General features: G+C 37.1%; 6 protein-coding genes across 7 annotated transcripts; 4 read left to right on the plus strand and 2 right to left on the minus strand.

Moving 5' to 3' along the window:
* Nucleotides 1-46: 46 nt before the first annotated feature.
* Nucleotides 47-4,440, plus strand: LOC114724748 (transcription initiation factor IIE subunit beta). Of its 2 annotated transcripts, none has more exons than XM_028911189.1 (5): nt 47-154; nt 1,421-1,678; nt 2,712-2,843; nt 2,966-3,082; nt 3,790-4,440. In XM_028911189.1, the coding sequence occupies exons 2-5, from the start codon at nt 1,421-1,423 to the stop codon at nt 4,129-4,131; spliced, it is 849 nt and encodes a 282-aa protein (XP_028767022.1). In that variant the 5' UTR covers nt 47-154; the 3' UTR covers nt 4,132-4,440. The 2 variants fall into 2 exon arrangements, with proteins under 2 accessions (XP_028767022.1, XP_028767023.1); XM_028911190.1 differs by lacking the exon at nt 47-154 and adding an exon at nt 182-623.
* A 1,143-nt stretch (nt 4,441-5,583) lies between these two features.
* LOC114724773 (uncharacterized) lies at nt 5,584-7,034 on the minus strand. Its single transcript, XM_028911223.1, has one exon. The coding sequence runs from the start codon at nt 6,947-6,949 to the stop codon at nt 5,984-5,986; it is 966 nt and encodes a 321-aa protein (XP_028767056.1). The 5' UTR covers nt 6,950-7,034; the 3' UTR covers nt 5,584-5,983.
* Nucleotides 7,035-8,402: 1,368 nt separating this feature from the next.
* Nucleotides 8,403-12,887, plus strand: LOC114724705 (E3 ubiquitin ligase BIG BROTHER-related). Its single transcript, XM_028911121.1, has 7 exons — nt 8,403-8,751; nt 9,215-9,572; nt 9,669-9,709; nt 11,484-11,525; nt 11,631-11,752; nt 11,839-11,947; nt 12,610-12,887. The coding sequence occupies exons 1-7, from the start codon at nt 8,485-8,487 to the stop codon at nt 12,658-12,660; spliced, it is 990 nt and encodes a 329-aa protein (XP_028766954.1). The 5' UTR covers nt 8,403-8,484; the 3' UTR covers nt 12,661-12,887.
* Nucleotides 12,888-14,374: 1,487 nt separating this feature from the next.
* On the minus strand, nt 14,375-16,560 carry LOC114724707 (thioredoxin X, chloroplastic). Its single transcript, XM_028911123.1, has 2 exons — nt 16,238-16,560; nt 14,375-14,763 (listed from the first exon to the last, which is right to left on the minus strand). The coding sequence occupies exons 1-2, from the start codon at nt 16,556-16,558 to the stop codon at nt 14,557-14,559; spliced, it is 528 nt and encodes a 175-aa protein (XP_028766956.1). The 5' UTR covers nt 16,559-16,560; the 3' UTR covers nt 14,375-14,556.
* A 1,457-nt stretch (nt 16,561-18,017) lies between these two features.
* On the plus strand, nt 18,018-22,137 carry LOC114724706 (E3 ubiquitin-protein ligase RING1). The gene is made up of 2 exons (XM_028911122.1): nt 18,018-19,011; nt 21,669-22,137. The coding sequence occupies exon 1, from the start codon at nt 18,102-18,104 to the stop codon at nt 19,005-19,007; it is 906 nt and encodes a 301-aa protein (XP_028766955.1). The 5' UTR covers nt 18,018-18,101; the 3' UTR covers nt 19,008-19,011; nt 21,669-22,137.
* A 2,636-nt stretch (nt 22,138-24,773) lies between these two features.
* Nucleotides 24,774-27,463, plus strand: LOC114724709 (probable prefoldin subunit 5). The gene is made up of 4 exons (XM_028911124.1): nt 24,774-25,044; nt 25,648-25,751; nt 26,544-26,621; nt 26,964-27,463. The coding sequence occupies exons 1-4, from the start codon at nt 24,876-24,878 to the stop codon at nt 27,045-27,047; spliced, it is 435 nt and encodes a 144-aa protein (XP_028766957.1). The 5' UTR covers nt 24,774-24,875; the 3' UTR covers nt 27,048-27,463.
* Nucleotides 27,464-27,774: the final 311 nt, after the last annotated feature.

Genomic DNA, 27,774 nt, shown 5'->3' on the forward strand with positions numbered 1-27,774 from the left:
CATTTATGTAGTGCCTCGGTCTGGGATTTCCTTTCATGACTCAGAAGGCCCCAATTGCCGTAGTGGGACGGCCGTGCGTCTCTAATCTCATCCTGCAATTCCTTCGCTGTTGCTCAAATTGCGTGTTTTAGGAGTTAGGAGTAGCAGATTCAGGGTAACTAATTGTCTGCGATACTTTTTATATTCATATCTTAACACCAGTGGGAATATGCTTTCCTTGATTGAAAATCATTCATGTTCTGGATGATTCTTCCGCCTCTGGCATTAGCATGGAAGTTTAAATCTTTTGTGTACCGTTCCTTAATCAGTTAACCAGATGGAATCGTTGAAAGAGAAAAGTCTTGTCTACAAACCACAAAAAAACTAGCTCTGCATTGAGCACATGTTTAGACGCTCTCATCGAAATATGAAGTTGAAGTAGGGATTGGTGTTTTTCTTCTGCGCTATTTTGTAGCGTTTCCTTTTCTCTTCTTGTCAATACCATCAGGATATCGAAGAATATCGACCTTTTTTTTTTTCTTTTCCTTGTGAAGCCAAAAATGATACAAATAATTTGTCAGTCAGTTCGAGTGGTGACTGGAAACCCTAGGGAGTAGTCGATATTTCCTGAACTGAGCTAAAAGGTGAAATGGGCAATATTTCTCATTTCAATTCTCATTTCTTTTGCATATCTCTTTTTCTCAAGGGACAAGGAATGCTTTTTCCTCTGACTAGATGCACTCGTTAAGTATTCTGGATGCAATCTCTTTACGATGAAAAGTTGCATTCCTCTCACCAGTATTGTCTCTAAAACAAAGCCCCTTAATCACTCTTGGCGGGTTCATCTTCAATCCCCGAGGCCTCTTCCTTCTCATCTAACTCTTTCGTCATCCTCTTTGAACAAGCAGCAACAAACTTCCCTCATAATTTCTTGCACAGCTTATTTGGGCTCCATTTTACAGCTGGTTTGTTGGTCTTTCTCTTTCCCTCTCCCTAGTTCTCCTGAGTCCGCATCTCTCACGTGAGAAGGATCATCCACTTCCAAGCACAGTAGCATTTCAGTGCTGTTTTGGCACCATTTCGTCATGAGTCACGTTTGGAAATGTTTCAGAATGCACTGAACTGGAAAAAAAAAACCATTTTTTGTGTACATTCTTCTTCAATAAAAGGATTTGATATGGTTTGGATCATTTAAAATTCACTTCTTACTTGACATTTTAGGAGCTCTATTCTTTTATGCTATTGCCATCTATTTGATGCGGGTTTGGTCTCTTTTGATCTGCGATATTTATGTGTGAATATAACCTGAACAGTAAATATGACAAATTAGTAGCATTCTTACCCATCGGGTGACTCCTTTCTTTTCTTAACCTTAAGGACATCTTGTTTCTTTCACGTCTTGTACGCGCTATATCTCCTAATTGAGTAATTGTAATCTCAGATGGCACTGCAAGAACAGTTAGACCGATTTAAAAAACAGCAGCAGAAGTGTCAGTCAACCCTCACGAGCATTGCAGCTAGTAAGGCTGCAGCAAGTAAAAAATCTACTCCTGCAGTTGCATCTGCATTGGCCAATGGGAAAACTCCAGCTCCTGCTGTCAAATTTTCAAATGATACAGAGAGGCTTCAACATATTAACAGTATTAGGAAGGCCCCTGTTGGAGCTCAGATGAAGCGTGTTATTGATCTGCTGCTAGAGGTATTTGTTCTATTTACTCCCTTCGTATTTCTTTCCTCTGTTAATGACCTTATACAGATTTCTGTATCATATTAAGTTATTATGGGTATTGACAGTTAGCTGTGATAGAAAAATGGGGCATTTCTTAAGGTTACAAAAAGCTGAACCCTGGATGATTTTTCATTTTAGTGTATGCTGCAAAATTATGTACTTTCTGAGTTGTCAGAGCTAACAACATAACGGTATTAATCTTACTATTGAGATTTCAAGGGGAAAAAAAAAGTTGCGTTGATGTCTTGTTCTATAATGCTGCTGGGGTGATTATGGTGAAGAATGGGTTGAAGTTCGATGTTGATCACCAGAAAGCCATTTCCTCTATGAATGACATTCTAGGCTCAAGGTAGTGTGAATAGTAGATGATAGAGCCAGTAAACCGAAACTAAATGAACTGATAAACAATGTTGAGTATCCTCTTTACAGCTTTACTGATTGAAAATGAGAGAATACACTCACTAATAGATGATGAAACGGGTTAGATACTAGAAACTATTACGGGGAAATAACTACCAATGAAGAAGAACACTCTCCATGGTTTGTTGTTCGAGAGAACAGACCCCCTCTCCTGTCTAATGCTCAAAATTGTCTGCCTCGCCACTCACTCCCTCCTCCTTCTAAACGCCTCCCACTACCTGACACTGTCAGAAGTTTGTTATCCCCTGTTTACCGTTTGCATTCCCAGTTTTGCCCTCCTTACCCAGCTCACCCTGAATAATGTTGGGCTTGAGGCCCTGAGTCCTTCGCTTGTATTTCCTATCCCAATACCTATTGGGCCCATCAGTAGACATAGCAAAGTGAGTGACAAGGTATGCTTATCAGGACTTGTTGAATGTTTGAAATTTTTGTACATCATGATTAGAGCACTGATTTGAACGTTTCCCATTATTATTTCACGTGATCTACAAGTGTGTATATATTTTTTTCAGCCATCTGTAAGTGATATTGTTGCTGATGATAAAAATGAAAGGGTGGTTAATACACTCTTCCTTATTTGCAGACCAGACAGGCTTTTACACCTGAGCAAATAAATGAGGCATGCTATGTTGACATGAAATCTAACAAGGACGTTTTTGACAGCTTGAGGAAAAATCCGAAAGTACATTATGATGGAGAACGGTTCTCTTACAAGGTTACATTTTCTTAGCATTTATTTGGACTTTATATTCGAATGTTGCTTTAGATAACGACAACCTCTCATGTTGTGCCAGTAATAAGGACTATGACATTCTGCCTTTTCTCTTTGGTCTATAGTCAAAACATGACCTGAAGGACAAAAATCAACTTCTGTACCTGATTCGCAAATTTCCTGAGGGCATTGCTGTTATTGACCTGAAGGATGCCTACCCGACTGTGATGGAGGACTTGCAGGTTGAAGAACATTCTATCCGTTTTTTTTTTCCTTTTTATGAATTTTAATTTTTTATTAGTATTTGTGGAATGTTGGTCATATATATATTTTGCTGATTCCTACATTGCTTTGGGTCCATTGTGCAAAACTAAACATGTTCTCAAAGTCAATAGTTTCTCTATGCACAATAAGTTACTGGGACAACCATGAGCATGTTCTTTACATTTTCGAAAGAATCTCATGCCACAGTGTAGTGCAGTAATACTGGGTTTTTCAAGTCAGTCAATTTACTAGTTTAGATTTTTGGTTGTTGCTGACTTCTTATATTCAGCATAAAATCTTACTGTTCATGGTTTTACTGAGGGTGATTATTTTTTTTTTATACTTCTATCACCTATTAGGTGGTTAGAATTGTCTGGTAAGGATCATCCTCTTTTGTATATCTGCTCTCTATCATATCGAGTTTTACATGATAAAAAGGGGATGCTTGATGTTTGAGACGAACAAAGTTCTGTTACCAGGATGAGGTTCTATTAAATGAGTTGTTAGTTCATCTACATATAAAACTGAAGAGGCTTATTTGAATAAGTTGATCTACAATGCTTATAATCAGATGATATATAGTTTAGGAGGTAGGTGACATTTTTAGTCGGGGAAGAACGGTCAAAATCTAGCCTAATTATTAGTTTTGCATGGAACGAGACCTTATGTGGATTTCTCTCAACAGGTTCTGAAAGCTGCGGGGCAGATTTGGCTACTGTCCAACTTTGATTCGCAGGAAGATATTGCATACCCTAATGACCCCCGAGTGCCTATTAAAGTAGACGACGACATAAAACAGCTTTTCCGGGGGATTGAATTGCCTCGTGACATGATTGACATAGAGAAGGATCTCCAGAAGAATGGGATGAAACCTGCTACCAACACTGCAAAGAGGAGGAGCGCAGCGCAGATTCAAGGCATTTCTTCTAAACCCAAGCCTAAGAAGAAGAAGAATGAAATCAGCAAGAGGACCAAGCTTACCAACGCTCATCTTCCAGAGCTTTTTCAGAATTTAAACAATTCCTGACTTCACATACTTGTGATCATTTGATAGTGTAAGATATATCTGTGTAGAAAATATTCAAGTAGTTCATTAAAGTCTCTCCCTTTCATCTTACGTTTGAAGCGAAAAAAATCTTGCTTTCATTGTATAAATCATTTTATTGTTACGAATCTAGGTTGGACATACTTGTTCAGTCCAAACCCTGGGCATTCTTTCAGAACTTGAGGCCCATTTTGGTGTTTTATACCTTAGTATTACTCATTCAAGTAACGACATGATGTACATTTTTCGGTTTTCCATTTTTCATTTATCTTTTTTTTCTTTATGTATAAACGAAAGACGCATGTACTTCAGGATGTATATTTGAAGATTGTTTTCTCAACTATTGTGAAGGCATGCATCTGTGATGATCAATGGATTGGGTAATCTTCTGCTATCATGCTTGGAGCTTCCTTCTCATGAACAGCTTCCAAATTTTAGAACAAACGTTGCTTGTTATAAATTTAAAGGGAACATTGAAGAGTTGCTTGTGAAGTTTGTAAATATCGTATTTTGTGGTCTTTCCGAGTTATCAATCACAAATTCACAATACCACAAGTGGGCCTAAGTATTATCCTTATCGCTAACGAACTTGTTACACTGAATAACGACATACTTTGTGAGGGGAAAAAAGGGAAAAGGAAGAGAGAAAATTAGTTAATTAATCAGTATAATTTATTATATCTTTGTCTTTTCCCAATAGGTTATCTGTAGTTTGAAAATCTTAGAACAAGTCCCTCTAATTTTAGCTGTATCCCTAGTCCATGATATATGTGAAACTATGATGAGTTGATGACTCGTCCTATCAAGTCCACCGCGGAAGACTAACTATTGATAACATAAAAATTACATGTTCTTTATGCGTTCCAGGTTGATCCTAGGGTGCATTTTATATTATTTAGGTTAGGCTGAGCTTAATAATTTTTAGTTGCATAGCCAGTGAATTTGGGTTTATTTACTATCATTATAATTATATTTTGAGTTACAGAAGCCTAATTAGTAATTACCCACATTTTGTTTTCTCAGGGAATCATAAATGATTTTTTAGATATAATAATAAAGAAACAGACTAAACCTAGTACAAATTACATGTTACTTAAAGATAGGTATAATCCCCACTCTTAATGTCATTTTGCACAGTATTTATTTCTCTAACAAAGACACTGCAATAATATCAACAACCATATTAGATCTTCTAAGAATATATTATATTCTAACATACCAATTAGGTCTCGTCATTTTCTTAATACATTGGACTTATTATGTTTTGTGCTGGACATATTTTAATAGTAATCTATTTTCATGTTCTAAAATAGGGATGTAATCCTCTGGTTCATTTAGAAATTATTAGCTCCGATTCTTAATATAAGAATCAATTATTTAATTTGAAAAAAATAAAGAATGTTAGAGTGCAAGTTTTGACTTTTCTCTGTAGCATTCTAGGCATACTCATAATAATACATACAGCAACATTAAACCCTATCAAACATAAGCTCAGTGGGTTATTCTCCTATTTTCTTTGAATTATTCAATGATGAACATTTCAATATAAACAAATACAAAACGCCTCAGGGACCCTCCATGCAGGCGTGCTTAATTGTCTCGATCTCGATCGTAAAAGAGCAGGAGAAAAAACGAAGGAAAAAAAAAACGAATATGTTCACTTCAAAGGAGGAAGTTTTAACCGGGGAAAAAGGAGAACATGATATGTTCTTATCTTTCTCTCTGAATTCCTGATAAAATCTCTTCAATAAAAGTGGCTATAATTACAATTGAGAGTTAGCTTCAGATATCCAAAAACTCATGCCGCTCTTCATCGATCATTCGTGTGTCTTGATTATTTTGTTAACGATTGAGTTGATACCCATCTCCTATTTTCTGCCACATTGGCCATAGCATAAACGTACGTGCATGCCTCTTTGAGGACATGAAGGCAAATCAAAACCAAAATGCCTCCAAAAGCAGCAATTCTCAACAATGCTTTCTCTGGTGGTGATTTCACTGTCAGATAAACACAATCAATGGCTATGGATATCCAACTCAACTTCTCCATCAGGCCTTTGAGCAGCAAAAGTTTCCCATTTTCACTTTCACCCACTATTCTGCATAGAATCCTCAAACACAGAACACCCACCACCAAAAATGTGGTCACAGACCAACCCCTATACCTCACCAGCTTCCCTCCCACAACCAAAGCCTCTCTTCTGCACACACAAGTCTCACACTCACCTGAAAATGTGGACGACACCAGAGCATCAAAACCTGTGTAATAAGGCAGCACAACTGAATCCAAGTACAGGCTTGCATGAAGAATTCCGGAAACTGTGGATGCAGCAAAAAAAGTATACTTTAAGTCCTTATCAGCTCCATAGTCAAAGGACAGTGCAGAGATTAGAACTAGTTGAAGGATTGGAGGACCCATGTAAGAGAGCGGAAATATTGTGTTTATCTGAGAGCCTTTTGCAAAGGCTAAGATTATCAAAGGGAGGAGAATTGGGCCAGAAGGTAGTAAGTATCTGTTTGGGGATCTTATCCCCCTTCTTCCTGAGCTCAAATCCATTATCACAGTGAAAAGGGTCACGAGATAAGAAGCTGATGTGAAGAGGAGGACCAAGACATCTGCAGCAAGTGGGAAATTTGCAGGGTACTTTCTGTCGCAGACATAGTGATAAGGGCAGTTCGTGGCATCCAAGGTTTCTTCCACTTGCCAGCTTACGCATTTGAAGAATGTGTTTTGGACGTCATATAGATTCCATTCAGGCTGGAATGTTGAAGATTCTGGGAGCCAGAGAAGCCTGTTCATATTTTAGAATCGTTGATCTTTTGCAGGCAGTAAACTGAGTTTTGATCTCATTTCATTAGTATGAAGATATTTAAGAAGAGAATAGAGTTCTTGTAGTAGTAGGTTGAGATGTTCAACTTGAAGCTGCAACGGATGAAGAAAGACCAACTAATCAGTCTTATTTTTTCTCACTTCAAAGACAAACATTTTGCTTTGTGGGATTGAAACATTGTGGCTCTATTTTATCGACTGTCTGTTTGTAATTTCCCTGGCAAATCGCCTTTGGGATGGCTTTGTGAGAGACACTTAGGGTCTATATGAAGCAAATAGAGTAGTTGAATGGACGCAAGTTTTGTAAAGGGATGTTGTTTGGTGAGTGATGGCCACTGATTGATAGAATGATAGGCTGCCAAACTCAGTGTGTATTAGCTTTGTACCAATAGAAATTGGTATACCAACGACGAGACAATTAAAAATCTTGCGTTATAGTAGATTGTAGCTTTACTGGAACAGTGGCGTGGGTCTAATCTCATCCGGCATTGTTTCTCCCGTTGGACCTCTCCTCGAAGGCCTTTGTTTGGGATACAAAGCGTTGGGTCTAATTTGATTGGGATTATTCATGTTGTGGATGATCCTCTCGCGTTTAGAATTAGCATGCAACTTCAAAAGCTTTGATCCTTTTCCTTATTTCTTCGACTCGAACCCTAGAGAGAGATGAGTCCATTGTCCATATTTCCTGAACTGAGCTAACAGACGAAATGGGCATTTATTCTTTCTTTTAGCCTCGTTGGCCGTACGCCTCTTTGTTATGTTGGGCTGATCTGTTACTCCGTCCGGCCCACTGATGCTCACAATGAGGCCCAAAGTTCTCATGTTGCATAATATCTCCGACAAATTTCACTCTATATTATTTCTATATAATCCAACATATTATTCTAATTATTCTCATTCTAAAATAAAAGTACAATACTAGTCTAAAATTAAGAAGAGTCGCACTATCACAATTCACAACATTTTAACTTGTTTTTAAACTAACGTGCAACACTCTCTAATGTTGACGTGCCTTTTATGCAAATAGATACGTATATAGATTATATATTTTTTGAAATTTTCGTTAATATATTAATTTTGTGCGCCAACTCAACGTATCAATAGCGATCAGGTCAAAAAATCAATATTAATTAATAATTACTATCAATATATTTATATATTGTCTTTTTTTTTTCAAATTTACATATATTAAGACGTAAATAACAGCTTTGTATAATTAATTTTAAAAATAAAAGATGCGGAGTACCTTTTTTTCAAAGGGAAAAGGTGCGGGTATCGTTGGTGTTCGGGAAAACAGACGCATGCTGCTAACGGCCCAGATTCACTGGGGTGTCCCCTATCGACGGTCGAATTCAACCGGAGCGTCCAAACTTGTGGAGTCCCAACGCCGTCCCTCTTCGTCCAACCTTTTCTTTTTCGACAAGACTTTCGTATCTTCTCATTCGATCTTCTCCACTTCATTCCCTCTTCTCCGTCGAATTTCTGTCTAGTGTTCTTTCTTTTCCATGGAGAATCACACCGCCAACAACACCAAAGCAGTTTCAGGAGGAGCCAAACCCATCAATGACAGCGAAGAGCGTTCCAATTTGAATGAAGAGGAGCACACAGAAGAAGTGGATGTAGATGAGAATGGAGGTGCGGATGAAGAAGACGGAGAGAGGACTGGATCTGGCTCCGTCCGGTCTCCTCATCGCCCCCCTTCCAGAACCCCTTTCACTAATCTCAGTCAGGTCGATGCTGACCTCGCCCTTGCTCGAACCCTTCAGGAGCAGGTTTACCTCTAAATCTTCTTCTCACTTGGCTGTTATTTCTTTTTTGGGATTTTCCTTTGTTGTGCTTTGTGTTGTTGAAGATTTTGTATTTATTTCGAGCTTCATACTCGTTTTGGTGGGGAAGAAAATTTAATGAAGAAAAGAAGGGTCTAGAGATGGGATTATAAGCTTTGACACTCATTCCTCTTTGTTGTGGTTTGGGGTAAACTGAAAAAAAATTGTGCACAATAAAACAATTCAACTTGACCTCAACTCCTCAAGTTGCTTTCGGCTACCTTTTGGAGTTCTCCCCCCCCCCCCCCCGGGGGCGGGTCAGTTATAAGTTTTGGCGTTGCTTCATATCTATTTCACTAATTATTTTCTTTGATTTTTCAGTAACTTGCTACAATTATTGTTTTCCCCCCTTCTTGTTTTCTTATGCTTCTGAATTATGCATATCATTTATTTGTTAATGCTTGAATAGGAAAGGGCATACATGATGCTGAGAATGAACAACGAAGGAAGTGATTATGGAAGTTGGGAAGCTGGCAACTATTTGCATGATGACGTTGATGATTTTGAGGATATACGTGATGGTACTGATGACGATGAAGACAATGACCTTGATGATGATGATGACGATGATGACAATAATGATGATGATGATGATGAAGATGCGTTTGATGTCCATGCTCATGGTAGTTCTGGTGAAATTGATAATACCAGCATTGAATTTGACCCTGATGCGTTCTCAAGTGATGAAGCCTATGCAAGAGCATTACAAGAGGCTGAAGAAAGGGAAATGGCGGCTAGACTATTCGCAATGGCTGGGATAAATGATCGTTAGTTTTCTTGGCCATGAATATATAATCAGTTGGTTTTCTTTTTCCTCAAAATTATCTGATATATATGGCTGCTAATCACTCTTCACTTTGCAGGGGAAGCTGAGGACACAGAAGACCATGGTGCTAATTCTCAGGTGGAATATTTTTATTTCATGTGCATTTGCATTTAAATTTAGTCATGGGTTTTGTCTTTGTGCAATCCCACGCACTTGTGGACATACGAACATTTAAAAGTATATCTAGGAATGTACCATATTTGCTAAATTTCTTCATCTCAAATCTCATTGTTTAGTTTTGCAATCCTAGTGGAGAAACATTGTAACTTAACATTTACACTTTTTTTTCTATTGGAGCTCATTGAATACTCCCTCCGTCCCTTATTATAAGATCCAATTTTTTGAATAGGTTTGTCTCTTGTTATAAGATCATTTTTGAGTTTGTCTGAATATTTAATACATTATTACCTATTTTACCCCTAGTTTAATGCGTTTAAACCTTATCTTTCTTTATTTATCTTACTATTACTATCTCACATCTACCCATTGATATATAGGGGTATATTTGGAAAAAAAATTGTATTTGCTACATATTAATTGTTTTTAACTAATTTTAACTGTTTTCTTAAATTGTGCAATTTAGTTAAAAGATCTCATAATAAGGGGCGGAGTAGTATCACTTAGATGAGTTTCGCTGGAATCTGTGTGGAATTGGTTTTGGATTAGACAAAGTTTAAGTGGCATTAGCTTAAAAATGATTTATGCACTTTATAAATGTTTTAGAGTGTAGATTGTAGATGCCATGGCTAAAAATATTGCTTATTCCATTCCACATGGTTATTAATAATTTTTGTTTTTCAATCATGTTTATTTAAGTCTAAAAGAAACAGAATTCCCTTCAACTCTTTCACTTCAGCACACAGCACACAGCCTCATATTGTGATAAGCAAAAAGTTCTCAGATTGTGGCTAGAAGGGTATTTATAGCCTTTTATACAGTCATTCCTATGAAATAATGTAGCTGTCTGACAGGCAGTAAACTGGAAGTAATAATATGCTTTCCAACAAAGGATATAATATTTAAATGAAAAAGTTTAAGGAATCCTCATTAAAACTTACATTAACGCAGAGCAACCCTGATTTCCCTTGTTAATCCCATTCTTCACCATTCCTCCCCATTTCCTTACTGGGAAGAACTTTCCTCTTGAGATTTTAAAAGAATGGTACTATGGTTGTGTGGATGAACATTGTGGATGTCTTTGTCTGTAATAGCTGAATCAAAGTAGGTTTATCACTGCACAATGTGGTTGGGTGTACATGGTTTGGTTGATATGGGTTGAGGCAGTGTTTTTAGTGCGAAATACATAATCATTAGATCTGGTTTGCCCTCCTCTTGAATCTTTTGAATTTTCTTTAAAGCCAAAGGTGTTTGAAGCTAAGATATCATTAAACCGAATGCCATTCTAGACTTGATGCTGATGGAGGCTAGTGCTCAATCATAAGTGTTCCAATATGCGATATTTAGCTTTTTTTGGAGCAAAAAAGAAGTTTTATTGACGAAGAAAATAGGTATATTATTGAAGAAGACTTTGGTTTTTATAATGGAACTCGTATATTTTGTATGATCTGACTGGATTATTTTTATTTAAGTCCAACAACCTTTTCTTATTTATTCATTTTTTGGTGACCAATTATCTTTCCAGCCACTGTCCACTTTTTCCTAGGTCTCTTTGATTCTCTTTAGAGCTATATTTCATTTTTGCAGCCATTGTAAACTTTATCTTAGAATGCTCACCTTGTGGACCTCTTTCCCAATTGTCCTCCAAAGCTTTTTCCCTGACTCTAGTGTCTCAGCTAATGTATTGTTGATATTGAGTTGTATTAAGTTTCTCATCAGCCATATGACTCTACAGGATGCGTGGGAGGATGTTGATCCTGATGAACTTTCATATGAGGTAAATCTTTCAGGCTTGCTCTGTATTCTTGTGATGCTGCCCACCCTTCCTTTCACCTTCTATTTCGCATATTAAGAGCATACTTCAAATCTTCAATTATATCAGGAACTCCTGGCATTGGGTGAAGTTGTTGGAACTGAGAGCAGAGGTCTTTCTACTGATACTATAGCCTCTTTGCCTTCGGTCAACTACAAGATCGGAAGTGATCAGCATGGAAGTAACGATTCGTATGTGTGGAATTCTGTTACTTCTAACCTTACCAGCTGTTATTTACAATATACCATTGTACCTGATTGTTATGGTTCCTTTTTAGATGTGTCATATGCCGGGTAGATTATGAGGATGGTGAGTCCTTGACTGCACTTTCATGCAAACATTTGTACCATCCTGAGTGCATTAACAACTGGTTGAAAATAAACAAGGTATGGTTCTGTCCTTCGCCTACATGATGCATGTTTTGTTCTGTACATCAAATGTGGTCTTGTATTTATGGTGTCACATTTTTATTTTTATTTTTTGTATTGCTTAGAGAAAGGCTTGTTTTTCTGCTTTTAGAATTCCAGCTTCAGTAATTTCTAATTTCCACAGGCATGTTCTAATATATGGATGTTAGATCTGCCTTATTGTCACTCTTTTAAGAGAGTTAACGAGTATCTGTGATTCTTAGCCTTGGCCTTCATAGGGTTCCTAAAATAGCTTAGAGTTGAACTTGGGTAGTAAGACATCGTTCGCACTCAAATCTGAGTCTAAATTTCTGTTGGTAAATGAGACTCACTTTCCCAGATATGCCTGTCAAGTGACGAATAATATTTAAAGATTTAGTTAGGAAATAAAGGACACATTATCAACGACCTACATGGCTACATTGTAGGCCAATCATCATCCAGCAGGGTAGGGTGTTGTTCCTTTTGGTTTAGTAGTGTCCCCCCCCCCCCCTTTTGCAGTATTATGTGGGGTGTTAGGAGTGTTATTTGGAGGTAAAGGCTCTGATTTGAGTTGCCTTGGGAGAGCATATCAATGATTTCACCTGGAAGTTTCCGTAGTGTAATAGCAATGGTGTAATAGTTGACTCCTTGTGGTGCAGGTTTGCCCTGTTTGCAGTGCTGAGGTGTCAGCTTCCGGAAGCAACTTGTAGTGTTTATTGCTTGTTCGATGCCACATTATGGAGAAAAATTGTACAAGTTGGGAAGCTACTTTCCCTTTCCTTGGTAGCTGTGCCTCGTGGGGAAGTAGTGTATGAATCATTGGGTCCAAGCTGTTTCGGTTTTAAATGTAATATCGAAACTTTGGAATTAGATTACTGGATTGTACATGCCTTTGGTAATGGAATGATTGGCATGAAAGCCAATTCTTTTTCCTTAATTTCTTTCATTTTGTGGTGAGCTGAGGGGATCAGGATTTAAGTTCAAAATAACATAAAAAGTAAGAATGACTGATAATCCAATTTATTTTCATGTCACGGGAGTAGTTGTTTTTTAATTGGAGAAATAATTTAGCTCCAAAGGGGATATCAATTTGATTTTCCAAAAATTTAGGTTTTTAAAATTTGATTCTCCCTCCTTCCCTCTATTTGTTGTTAGTTTAATAATAATAGATAATCCATCTCATTGTTGATCTGGCTCCTGATTTTGTAGCCAATCAAAACATCCATTAAACCTTAGAACACGCGCACAAATGGGTAAGTTGAGACAGGTTCCTATCACTTTTATGCCCGTCTTTAATGGCATGCATTATTCATTAAGCTCCTCCAACCTGGTTGAGTTTGTTGAAACCGTCACGCGACAATTTATACAAACTGGTTTCTTCAGGCTGGCCAAAAAGGTTAAAAAGTTTCAATATGTGATCAAATTTTTCGCTTTTCCTGGGGTTAATGCAATTATTGTACTAGGTTATTTTGTTAAATCTAACAATATACGAAAATTTTTTAGGGGGCCAAACTGTTTTTGCTGGAGTGATTGAAGTTCTCTCTCCTTGTTAGTGGTAAATACGAAAAAGCGTTGTGTAAAACTAAAGTGAGCCATTGTGATCAGCGATGGATAATTGGAAGTGTGGATCGAATGCAGATGGTTTTGCCCAGCAAGATATTTGGGAACTTGACGGGCATCAGCCTTGTGGTCGTGGAGTTCTTTGTTTGTTTTTAGCAGGAACCTCGTGAATTTTTTTTTTAAAAAAATTATAATAAGGTTCTACTCAAAAAAATTAAATACAAAAAAGTCCTTTAAAATCATTAAATTATTCTGAAACCTCAGTGGATCCCATTGCAATAAACTCTATTTGTTTTAATTACCAAATTGTTCTTGTCTTTTTTTAAAAACATGTATTGACAACTAAAAGTATAGTTGTTAAAAACTTAAAGTGTAACGATTAATAACTATCTCGACAGATATTGACAACATATTTTCTCAGCGCATCAAACAAATAAAATTTATCATAATAAAATCCCTTGAAACTTCAGATTAATTTGATGATTTAAAAAGATTTGTTTTGTATTTAATTTTTTTAGGTGAGAGTTTATTACAATTTTCTCTTTTTTTTTAGCGGCGAAAAGTCAATTATGGAATCCCGTGAAGTTGAAGCCGCGATTTTCCATTAAACCAAAATTAACAACTGAAATTGATTGAATCGTTAGGTAATTTAACATTGGGAACTAGCATAACTGATAACTTGAAACCGCACCAAGCATTCGTGACATCATATTTCGGAACGAACCAGGAAAGATAACAGATAATACGAGCTTTTATTAGTGATTTATTTCCGACCTCCATGTATGCATATGGACCTATGGCAAAACTTTTGTTTTGCTTATCCTGGTGCTTGGCAGCGTCAAGATTTTTATTACAGGAACAAACGAAAGGGAAATCAATGGAACCTTTAGGTTATACCGGTGACCAGAAATGTTAAGGGCCTATAACATTGTTTCATACAGGACATATGAACAGAAGAAGAGATCGGCTCATGTGCGGCAAACTTCTCTGGGTGGATCAGACTTCAGAATTAACAAAGCTTATGATACTTACAGCCACAAAAATCACTATGTAACTGATACAGATTCCAACAAAGCATCAAGATGCTCTTTCAGTTTCACTTTTGTAATCGCACCTTCCCTCCTGCTTTCTGGGACTTCCTGCCCATTCTTGAAGAGTATTAGTGTTGGTAGTCCATAAACTTTAAACTCTTCTATCAATTTCGGGTTTGCATCATGGTCAATCTTTACAACTGTTAATCTGTCTCCGTATTCCTGCAAGTTATAACATAATCCAGTCAAGAATAATCAACATCCACACAAACACTTGATAAGAAGGCTTATGGACATTGTCATTTGTAAGAAATAGCAAAAATTCTGTTCCTTGATTCCTACCAATACTACTCATTTCCAGACTCCTTGGGGGATCAAGGGATCACACCCAAAGATATTGACTACGGCAAAGGGGCCATGGAGTCAATCCAGCAATGTCGGTTCCAAACTTTTGACCAATGTTTTCTAAGAAACTTGGGCTTCATACTGTCATTTAGTTGCTCTTGAAAATTTCACATTCAAAAGCGCTCTATTATAGGATGCTTGGTGAATTCTAAAAGATAATTGAGTTCGATGACAAGGCATTCTTTTGAATGTTTATTGCAATACTACAACAATAACAATAACAATAACAAAACCTTATCTCACTTAGTAGGGTCGGCTCCCTGGATTGCACGATACCATTAAGTTCTATCAATAACCAAATGGTTATTGCAATAAGAGACCAAAATGTTCCAAAATTCATAAAAATGACTGCAGCTCAACAAGATTGTTTTAAATCTTATAACTCAAGCTTAGAACTCCTGCCATGAATAAATCTTCAATGCAGATGAGGCCTTAATGTACCTTCCTTGATAGAAGAAGAAATTTTATTTGAGAAGAAAAAATGCACAAGGGTGGGGTAAAACATTCCCTGAAGAAAAGTCAAAACATACAAAAAAGAAAAAATGAAAAGCATGTCCATCAAGCAAAGTCCTGCAATCTCTCTGCATATTCAAAAGAGAAACCTCCCTAAATTAAGCGGCAGCTGAACTGATCAGTAGTCATGCGCTACGACCCACTGTATCCCAATAAAGAAGCATCAATCAATCCTTAAAAATTCTAGTATTCCACACTGATCATATGCATTAAATAAAAGCATACGCTGCACACCAACAAGAAGCCTCATCTTTAATCCCCTAGAACCTCTGAAATGACAGAGACAATCTCCCTTGTGCAGAGGAACGGAAGTCTTGTCCACACAAAACAGAAGCTAAATTCTGACGGTGTAGCATAACTAATTTGCCCCACTAGATTTTGCCACTGTACCATCTTGATACCATTCTCTTTTTTCCTTGAATAAAACAGTAACTATCATCCACGGGAAGGAATATATACAAATACTAATTAAAAAAGGGGAAAACAAAAAGCAACAGAAAGGCTCAAAAGCACGCCGCCCAGAAACCTCCATCTCCTATCCAAGATGGTGGTTGACCAGAAACACAAAAGTCATCAGTGAGAAGTGGGTATGTCTAGCTATATTACTCTCTCTGTACATGAATTTAAAAGAGATGATCCAAGCCCTTCTCAAGATAAATTTGGTATCTTGGTACAATTTTCATGCTCTCATTTTAGATGTTCGGGAATGCGAATGCCAAAAATGCCTAGTCCGACTCCAAATTAGAAAGAGAGGGAGGGAGTGGAGAGAGAGAAAGACCTGAGCAGCCCATTCCATTATGGGAGAGATTAGACGACAGGGACCGCACCAATTAGCAACGAACTCAACGAGAACCGGACGGTCTGCCTTCAAGACAGCGTCGGAGAACTGGGTCTCATTGATCTCGGCAATACCAGCACCGCAAGTAACCCTAAACTGAGGAACCGTATAAGAATTTGGGAGCCTCAGTCTTGTTCTCAGGCACGGAAAAGAAGCAAAGGAGATCTTGACGGAGGACGGAGGGAAGGAAGCGGAGGTGGAAGCAACTGTACGAAGTGTAAAGAGGGGGGGCCTGTTGGATAACGAAGGTGAATAGGCCATGTGTGGATTGAGAAAGAAGAGTGACACAGAGGAGGGAGAGAGAAGGGCTGCATGCTATATATATTATGTGGATGAGATTCCTGAGGGAAAAAAATTAGAGAGACAGAGAGCAGAGAAGAGATTGAGAGGAGGAAAATGCGCCTTCTCCGATCGGGACCCAACCCAAGATCTCATTTTCATCCCCAGTATTTTATTCGCGGATCTGTGGCTCCACCCACACCCCCACCTTGAGCTCTTGATTTTATTCGCGGATCTGTGGCTCCACCCACACCCCCACCTTGAGCTCTTGATTGGCGCCTCGTTAACATGATCTTTTCTCTCTCCAATTCATAACAGGGAAGTTTTACCGATTGGTTTTGGCTTGTTCCCTGTACATCGGCATGAATAATGTTAGTTCTTATTGTGAGACCCGAAATTACCTAAATAGAATTGTCTCTGTGTGCCTGTTGCATATGAGCTACAATTATGAATGATATAATTTATTATATGGATTAGAGATAATTAAACGTAGCTAGCCCAAAAAAAATAAAAGAGGGAGATAATTAGGTGTAGAATGATGTATATCTACAGTTATAAATTAGAAAATATTTAAATCAAGTTATTTATTTATTTATTATATCTAACCCATGATGATGTGTGATTATAGAGCTTCACATGATATATATATAGAAGTTTAATACAAGTTTTTTTTTATATCAACTATTGAACATATTGCGAATATTTGTTTATACAACAAAATGATGGATGTATAAAAAAAAACAAAATCAGCAGAAAAAAATGGTCAATTGTTCATACATAATCTAAAGGCAAAAAAATATTTGAATACATAGTCACTCCACTGAGGTGAAGGGGGTTTGGATGTTCATTGCACAACTAGGAATTCGTTAATGGCTCCAAATTCTCCAAAAGAAAATGCATGGTTTAGTTATATTTAAATCACACGCTTCTTTAACATGGGAAGAGAATTTATAATATATTACCCCATGTCTTTAATATAAGAACAAGTTTAACATTTAATTTAGTTTTAAATATAAGAGTTAGTTTAACACTTAATTAGTCTTAAATATAAAATCTCAATTCACTTTATTTTTTACAAAATAATTTGTATAATTATTGCATATATTAAATATTAGTTCTAACTAATACATATGATTAGTAAAGATAGTTTTTTTCAATGTATAGTCAAGATATTTTAAAAAGGACAACATCTATGTATTACAAATAACCAATTTAATTCATTTTTTTTAATCTATTCAAATTAATTAGTTAGTTTTTATATTGAGCACTAGAGTTAGTTATCTATATTTTTTTTTTTTGGCCAAAATATGTTCTATATTTATGATCTATGATCTTTATCTATAAATAATAATACTATAAAATCTATCAACTATTTATAAGAGAAAATTTTCTTTCCCTCCTATTTCTTTTTGCCAAACAACGGTTTTTGTTTATTTTAGCGGAAGGTCCGAAGAGGTTCGCCGAAGTAATCCCCCTTCACCCCCTTCTCTCCCCATCTCTCGCAGCCTCTTTCAGTCTGGGAAACATGTCTTCCTTCCCTGGAAGCGATCATGACGGCGGAACAAAACCTTTTTTTTGCTACAAATGCGATCGCAGAGTCAATATTCCCGTCTCCGATTCGTCCGACCCCTTCTGTCCGTTCTGCTTTCAAGGCTTTCTTGAAGAAGTCGAAAACCCTAACCCTAACCCTTTTGGAGACCCAGAGCCCTCTTTTGGCTTTGATCCTTTGTCCTTTCTTCCCCTTCTCTTGTCCACTGCTTCTCGCACCAGGATTCGACCAGATTCTGTTGATTCTGACATATTCGACCCTGTTAATTTTCTCCAGAACCACCTTCGTGATCTTCAGGCTGATGGCGCGAACGTCCAATTCGAGTTCAATCATCCTTCTGAACAAGCGTTTCGGCTACCCACAAACATTGGCGATTACTTTCTTGGTCCTGGCCTGGAGCAATTGATACAGCAGCTCGCGGAGAACGACCCAAACCGTTATGGCACCCCACCTGCCTCGAAATATGCCGTGCAGAATCTTCCAGCTGTTACTGTCACTGATGAATTGTTGAACTCGGAAATGAACCAGTGTGCGGTATGTCAGGATGAGTTCGAGAAGGGCACCCAGGTAAAGCAAATGCCTTGCAAGCACGTGTACCATGACGGGTGCTTGCTTCCTTGGCTCGAACTGCATAACTCTTGCCCGGTATGTCGATATGAGTTGCCCACCGATGACCCCGATTATGAGAACCCAGCCCAAAGGGCTCAGGGGAATGCAAATGCCGGGTGGAGATCTGTTGGCAGTGCCAGCAGCAGCGGAGGGGGTAGCAGGCCTGTTCAGAGGACTTTTAGGATATCATTGCGGTATCCATTTGGCTCTCGTGAGTCTGCTCAGGAGAGCAGCGAACGAGGATGGGGAACTATGCAAGAAGATTTGGATTGAAGCTGTAAGTAGTTTTCCTCCTTCTCTAATATGTTCTATTTCTGTCCTATGACATTTCCCTTATAGGACTGATTCATCTGTAAAGCGTGTACTAAAGTTGATGAACGGGTAATCTACATTTCTGTTCAGACGGTTCAACATAGTCCAGCAATAGATCGCATTTGCATATACAAAGTATGAAGGTCTCTGTCCAGGAAAAATTATAAACCTAGTCCTCATAATTCGCTTCTGCTATTAGCTTACTTTGCTATTCAGTAATCGACATAAAGGAAGTATCATTTTGGTGTTAATATTGACCAAGATTTACAGAGGGAAGAGTTCCATTTTCTGATTGTTTGTTATGAGACATACTGAGATGTTTTGGACTGTCGAGGTTAAATTATAATTTGCGACCCATATCCAATTTGTTCATCACCTGAGATGCCAATATAAGGGAGCAAATGATGAAAAGGGGAGGAATTATTTGAATGATGAGAGACTATAAACTTTTTGGCACTTTCTTTTATTGTTTTTTCTTTTTGGCCTTTTTAAAAACTCGGTAGATATTTGTCTTTGCAGTTTCGATATTCATATTGACCAAGAGAGAATGCATGATTATGAGACGGGTGCACAAAGACCGGGTTGGACCAGGTTCCACCCAACCCGATGTCTGGTCTAAAATAATGCCGGGTTTAAAACTAGTCCGTGGTCTAGTCTGACCCTAACACAACCCGGTCCTTATCTAGACCAGACCGGGTTATACAGACTTTCGAGTTGGTCCAAGTAAAAACATAACAAAGCAAAAATTCTAAAAAGTTCAATAGCCCAGCCCAAACTTAAAACGTATTTGTGCTACGTCATTAACACACATTCTCATTCTTCATCTTGGTTGGATGAATATGGAAAACGCCGAATCCATATCCTCTCTCTCCTTCATCCTTGCGACTAGATCTAAGAAGCAAGGTTTGATTTATTTGAACCCACATCATCCTCTCTTTTCCAAAGGCACAACTCTTCTTCCATTACACTGACATTTATTTGAAATTTGAGATGAAGTTGAAGAAAAGCCAAGATCTGAGAAACCCAAGTCGATATGCTTAGCGTCACAAACTAAGAAGATAGGAAAAGAGGGTTGGAAACTGCAAAACAGCAACTGAGGAGGATTGAACTTGAAGGGACTGCTTAGGGGTTTGGAGATATGAATGGTAAAATGGGCAACGTCACGACACAACATTGAAGAAGAAGACCTGAAGAGGATATGACCAGGAACAAAAAAAAGAAGAAGAAGAGATGAGCAGGAGGACTAGGAGGCGGAGACGTGAGGAAGAGTTGAACAAATGGGTTCATTACTGGTAGAGGAATTGAATTTTTTAATCATAAGTAAATCTACACACCAGGTCAGACCAGACTATTTAGTCTGAAGGGTTAGTTTGGAACCCAGTCTGACCCGATGATCAACCCGGTCTGGTCTAGTTCTTTTTTTTTTTTTTCAGGTTACTTTTTTTCGGTCTAGACTAGACTGGGTTCTTTCGGGTTGGACCGGGTATTTTTTGAACAACCCTAATTACGACATCTCTTTGACATCAAATGAATTCTTGAGAATGAACACTTAATTCTGGCAGGATTTGAATACCATATAGGTCTGAGTTTTTCAAAAAAGGAGACTTGAGTAATAATTTAATTTAAGTAAGATTAGGTATCTTTTTCCTATTCAATTCATGGGATAGATAATAACATATTAGAATATTATACTTATATGCTTATTTTTTCTAATATTTAAACCTTGCTGAAATGCGTAAAGAAATATTGATAGAATAAACGAAGTTACACAAAGCTCAATGAAATATATCAAGTATTAGACGAATATAATTGCATGGAGTCCAATAGGAGCTACACTATTCGTGGCTTATGAATAATGCACCTGCTACAAATTTTATATTTTGTATTGATACATTGATAGTTACGAAGAAGCAGAAATAAAATAATGAAACTTTTCAGCCCTATTGAATTGTCAATTTGTAAGTGTTTCAAATGCACTCAATGAAAGTTGGTACATTTCTGATACTGGCAAAGCTTTCCTCATGCCGGTTGATTCACATATCTTCTGCTTTGGTACATTAAACTTGCAACCAGAATGAATGTTCACTTTTAGGGCATCAAGAATTTTGGTTAAGCTGTATAAAGGTGATTATACATACTGAGTACTACGCTTACTTTTATAGGGAACGGGTTTCTATTATGTTTGAAAGAATATGTGGGTTAAGATTGTTGTATATAAAATATTGTTAGAAGAAGAAAAAATAATTGAAGAAGAGTATATGGACAATGTTTTGAAAATTGGTTTGGATCCGCTAGTTCTATAGAAAAACCAGTGAAGTAGCGTTTAGTCCTGCTTGCAATAAGACATTGAAGAAAAGCCGCTGAGTTAATTTGTCTCAGTCCGATAATTTTATTCATGGATTTCTAGTGCTTATATAGACACAATTGAAGCAAGCCTCCCTCCTGACCAAGATAATAATCTAGATGAGGTCTATCTAAATCTCTTAAAGGATAGAACAAAATAACTTTTATATGTTGTTTTCAGTTAATTTGTATACATTCAGTATATATTAAATCGGTATGAAGGTAAGTGTTGTTTGATGTTATGTACTAATAGATTGTCTGGCCTGATCACATTTGCAGACCCCGATTGATGCCTGAAAGATCGGAAACTTTCTTGTGCAGCGTAAAGTTTCCGCCAATCATTGGGCATTGCTGCGATTACACGAGTCTTTAGTGGGGATTGGGAGATATTATCTATGAATGGGAACCTTGTGGAAATCAAAGGTCATTTTGTCTTGTGCATTGTCAGGAAATGGAATGGGATTGCTTTACGGGACAAGGAAGACAGTCATTGAGATTTTAGGCGTTGTTGTTGAGTGTTTAGGACAATTTGTCCCTTATCTTTACTGTACAGATCATCTTCAATTGTTGATTGCCATCTCTTCTCTTGTATGCTTTCTAAATTTTCATGACTATATTTGAATGAACTAGTCCACATGGTTGGGTTATGAATTAGATCATATTAGAAGCAATTTACTGAGATAAAGGAATGGCGTTAGTTGTATTCTTGTATCTTTAAATAATCCATATAAATTAAGTGGCGCTGTAATTGTATGGCTTTGAAAAATTTGATAAGTGGAATCTACATATGTGGCTATGTTGCCATGGTTGGAGATAATGAATGGTACTTCGACCGTGCACGCCTAGATTTAGTTCTTGTACTTGCTGTATGGACTTTCTACGTGTAATTTCATTTCATGTCTTCTGAATCTGAACCCAAAAAATTTGAAACCAAGTCATACAACGAACCCAATTTTATTAGCCATGTCGATGTCTAGGTTCATCATGTCTTGTGATTCGAGAGTGTAAATGAAGTATAGGAACCTTAAAGTAACTTGCAGAGGATTGGGTAACCATGCGTGCTAAGGTTCACATGCGTTTTTCTGCAGCGACTAATGCTATTAAAAATGAACAAGTAAAATAAATGAAGCTTCAGTCTGGCGCCAAAACGGGCTTGCCTTTTGGAGCCTTTCTTCTTTGTTGTTGTGAACAGTACTATGATTTTTAATATAAAAGTTAGTTAACTAATTTGAGTTGATTAAAAAAATTAAGTTAGTTATTTGTAATAAATAGGTATTGTGTTTTTTAAAATATCTTTGTTAATCAAATATATTAGTTAAAACTATCATTATTATAAGAACTATTTTAAAAAATATATATATAAGAAATAAAATATATTAAGGTATTATATTTAGGATTAAAATAAAAATTAAATGAGCTCTTATATTAAAAGCAAAAGGTAGTACTACCTTCGGTCCTAATTATAAGAGCCAGTTGACTAATTTGAAGAGATAAAGGAAGTAAGTTGAGTTAGTTATTTGTCCTAAATAAGTGTTGTCTTTCCTAAAATATCCTTACTAATTAAGTGTATTAACTAGAACTATCATTGTTAGAAGGACTATTTTGAAAAAAATGTATAAATATGAGAGACAAAATGGATTGGGGTTTTATATTGAGGACCAAAATAAAAGTCAAACAGAGTCTTATATTAAGGACCGGAGGTAGTATAAGAGCTAGTTGACTAATTTGAGGAGATTAAGGAAGTAAGTTGAGTTAGTTATTTGTCCTAAATAGGTGTTATCTTTCTTAAAATATCATTATTAATCAAGTGTATTGACTAGAACTATCATTATTAGAATGGTTACTTTGAAAAAAAAAAAGTATAAATATGAGAGACAAAGTGGATTGAGATCTTATATTTAGGATCAAAATAAAAGTCAAACATAGTATTATATTAAGGACCGGAGGTAGTATATGATAAATTACACTGAGGATTTTAATCTCAAACTAGATTGTTTTGCCAGGATCATGATCCAAGGAGCTCTGGAATTTGTACTTTCAAAATTGTGGAAACCTCAGAACAGGAGAGTTGACGGCGTACTCAACAAGACACAAGGTGTTACCTAAATTAATTGGGACGATGTGGTTGTTAAAACCGTGCCCCTCAAGAACAGTTGTATAATGGCGCTACTAAATTGACTAAAAATAAATAAATAAGATTCTGTTTGCTATGTTATGTTAAAACGATTGGCCTAATGCAACTGTAGATGTCAACGAGCCATTACTGTTGACCGTGCTCTACAAGCTTTGAGGGTCCTATATAAACATGGCCATTCATTCTTGTGTCTGGCCAAAACTTGGGGCAATTTCAGAAACTGAACATGGACAAAGCTTTCTGTCTTCATGCCCTTCTGGGGCTCTTTGCAGCCTCCATCTTCAGCTCAGGCACCCATTCCATGTCACAGAATGAATGCAGTTTCTGGGGTGAGCTCAACTTGTTTTAATTCCCATTTTATGTCTCCAAATATGTAACGAGTCTGGGTTTGGTTTCAGGAGTGAGTACAGGAAGAAGCATTTATAACAGCATTCTCATTCTGCGAATCAAACTTCTGCACAGCCTTGTGCTGAGCTTTGTGGATCAGAAGGAGAAGGCAAATGCAAGTCACAGCTTGAATATGGTTGTGCCATTTTGGGTGGCATTTACACTCTCCCTCCCCTACACGTCAACTTATGACGTCTCGCCAACAGACTCACACGTGCGGTGACATGTCTGTCTGTGTCTCTGGTGCGTGAAAAGGGGGTTCCATTTCAAGCAGCCAAAAGAATGATGAATCATGTAAACTAAACATAATCTGTTTTTTTATGTATGTATATTTCAATGAAAGCTGCCTTGTAATCACTTGTAAAATTCACAAAACTTTGCAAATATATCAGTATTCATTCGTTTTAATTGCACAGACTTCTGCTGTTTAATATCTCTCTGCCTTTCAATATAAAAAGGCTTATCACAAGAAAACCCCAAAACATTGTCGGCAAGGGTCTTTTTTAAGAAGCCTTTCGTTTTCAATCATGCTTAATCTCGCTGATGAGTTCTTTGGCCCAACAAAATCAATCAAATTTCGCACAATTTGTGAGAAAAATACTGAGCCCCCCATCACAATGCCTGATTCTCTGTTCCCCGGGCTTAATAAGCCCACGTCTTTGGTGATGGGCCGATGGCCCTGCTTGTTTCTCCCCAAAAAAAAATCTTCTGACACTGTTTTTTTTTTTTGGGGTCTTCGGTGGCTGTACTTATACTCATACCAATTTACTTAAATGTTTTATTACTCAATTATTTATTTTATTTTAAATAATAATAATAAAGCCTTCCCGAGAATTATTTAACTTACAGTCGTCTGTGTTGGTCCCATTCCTGTCGTCGTAGGTTGATCGAGGGTTTGTGTGCGACAGTGCTGTGCTTAGCCTGCGATTGTTGAAGCTAGAGAGAGAGAGAGAGAGAGAGAGAGAATGGCTTCAGGTATAGAGAAGATGAGCATAGAGCAGCTGAAGGCGCTGAAAGAACAAGCAGATCTTGAGGTCAATCTTCTTCAAGATAGCATCAACAATATTCGCACTGCCACTGCCCGTCTCGATATTGCCTCTTCCGCCCTCCAGGATCTCTCCCTCCGCCCCCAAGGTCTCTCTCCTTTCTTCTCTGTTTCTTGTCATTCTTCTCTTTTGATGCTATCCTCACTGTCTAACCATGGTTATAACTAATAGCATTCTGCTATTTTGCCATTCATGATGGTATCATTCATTTAGAATTTATCGTCGTCGCTTTGTTTGGTTTGCTAGCATGGACTTACTGAAGTATCTACTGAGTAATTAGGAGGGGCTAAATCCACCGAGTAGGTTTGCTCGGGAACTTTTCTTCTCTAAGCTTGATTGGGTGCCAGTAGAAAAATCGAAACTTTTGGAATTTCCGTTCATGTATCAGTATAATCTAGGGCTTTGGGGAGCTTAGATGAATATTGAATAAGTGTATAATACGAGCATTTTCATTTTGATCAAGACCGTGATAGATTCTGAGCCTCCCTGTGGAAGCGTTGAGAGGGTTTATTTACGGTAATGTTTACAACTAGAATAATATCAATATCAGTTTTTCAATAGATGATGTAAAAGTTATAGGGATCCGTATGATTGCGCATGATTACATAATGCTAAATATGTGTGGATGCATATCTTCCCATCTGCTTACTTGTCGTGGGTCTTTAATTTTATTGTCTTTTTCTTTTCTTAGGAAAGAAGATGCTGGTACCTCTTACTGCATCACTGTATGTGCCTGGCACTCTTGACGATGCGGATAAAGTTTTGGTTGATGTGGGAACAGGGTACTTCATTGAGGTCAGCTTGTTACTCTCTCTTTACATGCTAAAACTTGTAGTTTTGCTCTGTCTTCAGTTTTAGCACTATAGGTTAATGTATCGCGTTTTAGGCACACAAATAAAACACCTAAAGGGAGTTGAAAATAAAAAGAGAATCATCATTGACAAGAAATGGGGACCTTGTTGAAACACGAGAACAGAATGAACAATAAGATATGAGGTTCCGTATAAGAACACTTTGAAAGGGCTGTAGTCAGCTTGAGGCTGACTTAGGAAAGAATAAAACTGTTAAGGAAGAGGAATTGCTATTTTTATTATGTATTGCTTGGGGTGAATCTATAACAATTTTTTTTTTATTTAAATGGCTGGAATAATGTTAATTATGAATTCTGATTTATTATTTATTAGTCTATGTTACATTTAAGTTTTCTACTGCTTCACATGATATATTTGTGGAACAAAACTGGATTTTCTCAAACGCTTTGGCTTAAACTCCAAGGGCGTTCTACTACTAGTTTCTTTCACATTCAGCCCCAAGAGCTTGGCTGCTGGAAAGAATGATCAGTTCTCTCAGCTTATCGTTGGCCACTATTCATCTGTTTTGGTTCAAATAACAAATTCATTTATAATGTGTTATTTTCTTCGAAATTGTTGTGCTGAATGAATTTAGCTTACTCTTGAAACAAATAGAACCAAGAAATATTCTTGCTGCTATCCTCTTTCTATCCCCATTACACTAATATATAAGAGACAAGAATAGGCCGTTCTTCTTTCCTATATACCAATTAACTTGTGTTCATGCTCTAAATAGAAATCAATGACGGAAGGAAAAGACTACTGTGAGCGCAAAATCAACTTACTGAAGTCCAACTATGATCAACTTGTTGATGTAAGTTTCCTCTAGCAAATCTTTATTTTAATTTTTATGATATGCACTTGTAGTTTCTATGGCATCCTTTCAGAAAGCATTATTTAGAGCATGTTAGACGATTCTGATCTGAATTTAACTACTCTAGTGAATTAAGAACTTTCCAGTTTGGTTTGTGGAGATCTCTCGCCTTTTGCTCAGGATGATTTTACTTGTGTATTCATAACTCGAATTTTCACAAGACTGAGCTTTATCTTATGCTCATTATTTTCTCAATTGAATATAAAGTAGAATTGACATATTCATGTTCTATATTAGTTACCTATTTATACATAGCTGAAGATGCAAAATACAAAACTACAGGTTGCGTCGAAAAAGAAAAGTGTAGCAGATGAAGCCGGGGCAGTTTTACAGGCAAAACTGAAGCAATTAGCTTCTTCTCCATAGCTAGTTGGTACAGAATACAAGTATTTTCTGCCAAGACAATGTACCATAGATGTGCAGATCAGCAGCATGATTCATGATCTTTTTGGTTGACTTGCTTCAGAATTATAGACAATGCTATAAGTGGGTTCTGGGAAGAGAACTTAAATATGCCGGTGATAGTTCCCACTTTCTGTGGAGGAAAGGCCTGCCCTACTGTTACCAACAAAGCTGCTTCAAGGACCCCTTGAATCTCATGTATCAGTAGTCTCCTACTGTAGCAGCATTTGAACTATAAATTCCCCCCAAAGGGCATTTCATTATTGGAATGTTAGAATTCGTCTTGCTTAATTTAATGTTCTAGATTAAATTATGGTCTTCTCTCCGGAAGGATAAAATGCTTCGAGTCTCAGTTTATACTGTGGCTGCTGTTCTCGTAACTGTGATTACATCGCAATATATTTTTAAGATAATGACAATCATCGCCAATGATTCTCCGTGTTAAATAAAAATCTGTTTGAAATGACTTGTAAGTAATTTTTTAATTGTACTTTACAATATCTAAAACAAGTATTGAAAAAAAAAATATGCCTCCACTTACATAAAATGTGTTTAAAAATATTTATAATCATGCTTCCAAATGAGGCTTAAGGCGTGGGTTCAATTTTTTTACAGTTTTATTCAACTTCAACCCCAATGCGTGGCACATTTGCAATTTAACCTTTTTAAGTCGCATGGAACCTGGAGTTGA

This window comes from Neltuma alba, unplaced genomic scaffold (genome assembly GCF_004799145.2).
Source record: "Neltuma alba isolate B1F8T4 unplaced genomic scaffold, ASM479914v2 tig00012197_pilon, whole genome shotgun sequence".
In the NCBI taxonomy this organism is placed as follows: domain Eukaryota; kingdom Viridiplantae; phylum Streptophyta; class Magnoliopsida; order Fabales; family Fabaceae; genus Neltuma; species Neltuma alba.